At 30.4% G+C, this 7,094-nt stretch overlaps 1 protein-coding gene across 1 annotated transcript; it reads right to left on the bottom strand.

Moving 5' to 3' along the window:
- Nucleotides 1-530: 530 nt before the first annotated feature.
- LOC100644182 lies at nt 531-6,410 on the bottom strand. The gene is made up of 3 exons (XM_003398543.4): nt 6,103-6,410; nt 4,621-4,779; nt 531-1,734 (listed from the first exon to the last, which is right to left on the bottom strand). Exons 1-3 carry the CDS (start codon nt 6,161-6,163, stop codon nt 1,493-1,495), a joined length of 462 nt encoding a protein of 153 aa, XP_003398591.1. The 5' UTR covers nt 6,164-6,410; the 3' UTR covers nt 531-1,492.
- Nucleotides 6,411-7,094: the final 684 nt, after the last annotated feature.

Genomic DNA, 7,094 nt, shown 5'->3' with positions numbered 1-7,094 from the left:
AGTAAATAAAGGAGTTATTAAAAATGTCGTTTTGGTAACACATTTCATCGATATGTAGTTAGAAGTGTAGATAGAAAATGTAATGTCAATCAGATTGATGAAATGTAAATCGAGATTGGGATAACCTATACGATGATTCTTTGATTTGATGTCTATATACATTCTTTTCTGTTATACGCTGTCATTTGAAATAAATATGACTTTATATGTTCAACTACGTTCAAAGAAATAAATATGGAACTTTTATCATCAAATAACATTTTTATTTTCATAACATAGATTGTTATAATGTGTGATTTATTGCTTTTTTTTAAATAGAAAATAGCAGCATAAAAATAAGGAGATTTTAGGACTATCACCGAAAACTATGTGAGTCGATAAAAATATCTCGTAATATATACAAAATAAATGTATAGGCAAAGATTTAAACAGTAAGGGAACGTGTAAATTCAAATACAGTGGATTTTATAATTTTTATAAATTACAAAGGACAAGACGATTGTACTTTATCCTAATAATAAAAGAAATGATCAACAACGAAAGCAAATTTATTCACAATGCGCAATATAGTTTACAAATATAATTAAGTAATAGAATTTTAATGGTACATATATAACAAAATGTTAATTTAATCAGACATTCGCTAAGCGCGGAATGAAAGAAAAATTTTGGATTATCCTATACATTGGACGGATACCTGATAAGCTAATTTTTTTTACTTGTTAGTAATTTTTTTTAATCTTAAAGTAACGTCATAACGAAAGAAATTGCAAGTAAACGCAAGATTGAAAAGACATATAACAACGAATCTAAGCCCAAAATTAGATAAAAATGGGAGAAAGCAGTTTATTTATACAGATTTGCGTGTAATATGAAGAATATTTCAATCAATCGATCAAAGAATTCTTACTAATTGTGACGCGAGAGTATGATCACGACAGGCAGAGGATAATTCAAATTAATAATTCTTTATTGTACAATCACGCCATACGTGTTGAATTTATATACACAAATTGTACAAAAGTGTTAATTTTATTTAGAGTAGTTTCGTACGAAGATATAGTAATTAAATAGACGATTAGAAATTAAGTAAAGCTTTCAGCACAGTTACGCAACTACTGTAATATATGTCAACCGTTCTACTTACAATTAGTACGCGACTAACGAGGTATGCCTAACTATAAAATCTTAACGAACTGATCCCGATTACGTAGAACCATTTTAACATGACACTATTCGTTACGCTAATAAGATTTTAAACTGTCTTACGCTTCCAGAACAGCAATTCTTTTAACTAATTAATCGATAAGTTGGCCAAATTGTACTTATAGTACAAGAAAATGATAAGGACATAAAGGTGACGAATGGTCAATAAAATTTATTTGCGGAACACTAATCGCGTTTGAATTTAGGGTCGTTTAAAATGGCGCTCTTTCGGATAATTGCTCTCTAAAAGTAACGATTTTTATTTACTGGCTTGTATGTCGCTATGTTAAAGAATACCGTATTTCGATTGGAGAGAACGATAGCCGATAATGGCTAGAGCAATGACGAACAGCGATTGCGTAATTGACACGCCCGTCGCGGAATTGCAGAGGTCAGTACTACAAATATGGCAGGACTCGATTATGTTTCGACCTGAAGTCATTGTAGTGCTGCAAGGACCATCGGTGATGTCTCCTTCATCGACGTTCAGTGTAGAACACTGGCGTATTACTACTCGTTCGTTATTTTCTGCAAGCAAAAGTACTCGTTGGAATTTTCTCTAGACAGTTTCGAAAGTATAACTGATTAAATATTTAAGATATTATATTCAAGTATGAACGCAAGCAACGAGAAAGGCAAAAAAGCAATCCTGTGATTTATAATTAAACTCATGAAAATTCGTGCATCTATTTTATAGTTCTTTTTGTTATTAAATACATAACCACAGTGCATTAAAAATTCCTATTAATCTTTACTAATACATATTGTATTACTTACGCAATATGTATCTATATTTTTTGAAAAATACGAACATATACTTATCAAATCTTCAATTAATAGCTTTAATACATTGTAATATGTATTATATTTTTCAACTAATATTGAATAGTCTTCTCTGAATTTCTGTAAATTGAATATGAGCGTCTTAAAAATTAAACAATTCAAAAATTAAATCCGTTAAGTATGTTTGGACAGTATCTTTGCGTTTGATCACTTCAAAGGTGCATACTTTCATACCTGATATCAAACATAAATATCTTGAAAACTATTAGTAAATACAAGTATTATATACTATATACATAATGTATTATGTAATATTAATAAATGCAAATATTAGAAAAGAATTAAACTAAAAAAATTAATTTAAATTAATTCTTTGAAACTTTTCCTTTAAATTAAAACTTATAGAAGTATTAAGTTTGGAAGATGTATTAGATAGAAGTGAAATATTTTCAGGGGACGTATTATTTAGTGTAAGCAATTTTTACGTGGGTGAATGCTAAGTACATGAAAGGAAATCTCATACTTTTAAACGGAAACATATTTTTTTAAAGTATTGATCGATGTTGCTGTTATTATTCATAAAATCATTAAGCCATTAATAAGATTACCCAGTTCGTGAAAGGAACATTAGATTAGGAGATATAATAATTTATAACGTTTATATATAATATGTGTACTTTTTAAAATGACAAGCATGTTTTTGCTAGAAAATAATACAGAAAGAATGAGACAAAAAGAGAGAGAAAAATGAGACAAAAAGAGAGAGAAAGATGAGACTAAAGAGAATTCTAGGCTATTAGCAAGAAATGAAGTCTTATTCGTCTCATACATCAGCTACGTGATAAATTAAATTATGCGCACCTCGAAACCATTCAACTTTCATTTGAAATATTTTTCGTTATTGTCAGCAATTTCGAAAATATTCAGGATGATTGATTTAAAGAAAATATCCTGTATATTGATGGATGAGTTTCATGATGGTATAAAATCATGAGATTATTAGTTTCCAATGACAATGTGATATTGAAGCAAATTATTGTCAGCTTTGCAAGATTTGCGTACTACGTAAAAGAATACAAATAGATACATATGTAGTATACGTTTGAATAATTTCCGGATAGCGCTTGTATGTACACATAACAAAATATGCTATATGCGACGTTTCCTCTTGTGTTTCTGTTAAAACGTAGTGTTATTTGAACGATATGGTGCAACAGATTGTGTAACGCTTGTGATTCAAAGTATATGACGAAATGAATTGAGGAAATAATTACGGTATTGCGCATTTAAATAAACTCAGATTTTTTTATAAACTGAACATCAGAGTCTCGAAAACGAGCAAAAGACATTTTAATGGAGCAAATAATATCTAATCTATCTCTTTGATTTGAAACACGAGTAAAAAAATTATTGTAACTATTGTTCACTTCGGAAATAAACAATTTAAAGCTCGAGATATTCCAAAACAAGGAATTATGTTAACCGATAAAGCATTTTTTATGTACTCTATATACTTCCTGAATTTATATTTCATTACAATATATTAAAAAATTTCGATGAAGTCTACTGGAAAATGAAAATTATTTTTGTTATTATTACAAATCAAATGCATTTTATTTTATTAAGTAACTTTGATTTTCCAAATGTTGTTGTCGTTATCAGTGAACATATTCATTTCGCATAATTTTTCGTGTTACACAAATTTTATTAATCTCTCAGTTATCATGCATGTATGAATATCATTAATCCTAAGATTACGGCCACGTTAGTAGGATTAACCTTGATATTCAAAATTTTACAACGGTGAGTGATTTTCCTTCAACACGGGCGCGGTTTTGACCTTGACAACATATTATTATCGTGATTATAGTGTAGAACGTAGCAGCGCGTGCTGTGACTCACGAGTGAAACATGGTATGTCGTGGCGATTAAGTTGGAGACGATAAACACTAGATTATGATGTTCTCTTGTTTCACGCAGTATATACACATATATCAAATACGTCATCCAACGTGAGAACATCGTACGTAATTGAGTAATAAATTGCTATGCTTATGACGAAACAGGATGTCTTAAAATATGAGCACATTCATGCAAATTCAAATTTCAGTCGTACTATATCAAGTCATTGATTGCAATAATTGTTATTATTATTACAAATGCATTTCGAAAAAAATTAATTACTTTGATTAAATGTGTTTACTAAATAAATGTCTATATGCAGAATGGAAACAACGTGTATGATCAGTTAATCAATACTCGGCTGCAAGAAAAAATGAATTGTCTATGATCTATTAAACATATGCATATTTATATGCAAGTAGACATTTGAGTGAAAAACACAACAGTAAGTGTTTTATTAAATAGGAAATATTTTTCATACGTAGGGTAGAGTAAACGTAGTTGCGAATAGTATAAATACAAAATTAATAAAAATACTACAAAGAAACTTTTAATCACTTGCAAGTTAATTTGCAATTGTATTATGAATTAAACATTATATTAGACAGAACACAATTTTGAATTATTTCGTTTTAGTATTTTCTAGGCTACATCAGAAATACGTTTTTTGTAAAGCAACGTTGACAAGAATAAATTATTTTTTAATAAATTCCTCATCAAACCACTTACCTCTTCTCACAATTTTCCTGCACACATGTTTTACCGGTTCGTAAGATCCAGTTTCGCAAAGTTTCGTATAAAACGCCGCTTGATGTTCTGTAATGTTCAGTGGATCACTACACAGTATATTATTATTGGAAGCGCAATCCCAACATCGTAAAGCTAAACCTATAACATATGTAAATACATTATTAAATATCAGTAAATATAGCATATGAAATGCGACAAAGTAAAATATATTGTTAAGCAAATTTTCTTGCGTCATATCTTGAACGGTACTAAATCTCAAACATGATTCTTAAATATACGTAACGTTTAATCAAATACGATTTTGGATTATTTTCACATTTTTAGCTCTGTTTCTATTATATATTTTATTTATTATAACAATCAAATATTTAGAGAACTTTTCTGAGAAATTTTATGGAATGTTTTGACGATTGCTCGCTCTTCCACGTCACCCCCCATACTATAGCGGCAAATGATGGAATAGTTAAGAATGGAATTGCTCTATACAATTTGTATTATGTCATCGATACTTACAAATTATACGTATACATTAATCACCTGACCATCTACTAATCGGATATAAAATATGTTGCATATAATTCCCGCAAACTAACACTCCGCTTAAATAATCACAGTAACAATTAATATGATTTTATCTATACTGATTTATGTTAATATTAATATTGATATTATATACTATAACATATAATATTAATGTTATATATTATTATATAATATTATTTTATTATATCAACTACTCGTACTCGGTTTTTTATTTTACTGTGTCATGAGCATGACGTAGCGCGACATATAATAAACAAACAAATGACAGTAATAGGCGACTTAATATATCTGATAAGACAATAATAATGAACACACTAACACGAAAACAAACGCAATAATTAAAATCGTCAGTAGAACAAGCGAGGACCCAAGAATAGTAATGGTCGAGTTTAATGAGCAAATAACGTAACATTCTACCGTCATGGTTTCTTATATAAATCTTGCTTACTGGACAAATAAATCATTACCTTTGCTACTCGACATTAGTTTACAAATTTCATTTTTTCCGAATATTTAAAATTTTTTTATAGCTTGTTTCACGCGAATCGATACATTTATATCGTATTTATGAAACAATTTGCCTTTCTTATTTCTTTAAATTACAATTCGTACAATTCATTTTCCGATTATTTTTTTCAACTATTCCTTAAGCATAAATATAAGAGTCTTTCAATTTATATTCTACTCATAAATTTTCTGTCGTACCGAAACTATAGTTATTTCTAGCGATATCACGAATTGATTGCACTTCAACAATAGATTATTAGATAATTATACGATACGCGGTTAAAGAATAATGCAAATATACGAAACGTTAACTTATTCACGTGGCCTTAATTTTATATATAAAAATATTTAATACGTGTTACATTATATTGTTATATTAAGACGTATTCTACACGTTACTAATTGTTTTACCTGATTGCGAAAGGACAACCAGACCGAAGATGACCAACATCCATGTTAATCTGGAGGACATGTTGATTAAATCACTTTTCGGATCTGTATGGCTTCCGAATTAATCTAATCGATGATTACTTTACACCGTGAGTGATACAGCCGCTTAAGATGTCAAAGACGATATCATGTGTATCCAGAAATAGATAGAGAGAAACTGCTAGCGTCACAGACACTGTTCACTTCGTTACTGAAGAGGCAACACCCCCTTTTTGCCGAGAACCGAGAACCGAGAACATACACGCGGTCTCCTTCTTCCTTGCTCCCTCTCTTCTTCGAGTTTCTCCGCGCTTCTCGGGGCACGCGGCTAACACGGTCCAGTCCAATAACATATCGCATGTAATAACTCTGTAACCCCTCCGTGGATCATGCAAGCGCAAGGAAGTAGGAGTCAAGAGCAAACAACGAAAGGAACCTTTTAACAGAACGCAACAGACGAAACGCTAATTACATTCCAGGAGTGAGAGGGAGAAGGAGAGAGAAAACAATATTGCTCGGGGCCCTCATTGGACTCATTAGGACAATTACCGACCGGTTAAACGCTCTCTAGGGTCTTTCGAGGTTTACGATGGAAACTGGAATACGCAATTGTTTAGAACTTGAAGATTCTCAGATTGAGATATGGAAATCTGAACGAATTAACAATTAAATAACGTTAAGTTTTTCTCGTAGAACACCACGTGTTGCAATATTGTTATTCTTTTATTACTAAACATTTACGAGTATCAGCGACTTATTATTATTAATCATTTAATAATTAACACTTAGCCAACTGCTCGCGCCACAGCGAGCTATACGTTTCTCATCGCGCTCGGACAAACCAATCTATATGCTGTCTATTGCGCATTGTTCAAAGTATCGAGGACTAATAGTCACTATTTAAAAAACAAAGAAGTCTAAAAATTATTTAAGTGGTCAATTATATTTTTTAGTAATGATTTTATATAACGATT

Source organism: Bombus terrestris, chromosome 10 (assembly GCF_910591885.1).
Source record: "Bombus terrestris chromosome 10, iyBomTerr1.2, whole genome shotgun sequence".
Classification (NCBI taxonomy): Eukaryota; Metazoa; Arthropoda; class Insecta; order Hymenoptera; family Apidae; genus Bombus; species Bombus terrestris.
This window is presented reverse-complemented; position numbering and strand designations above follow the sequence as displayed.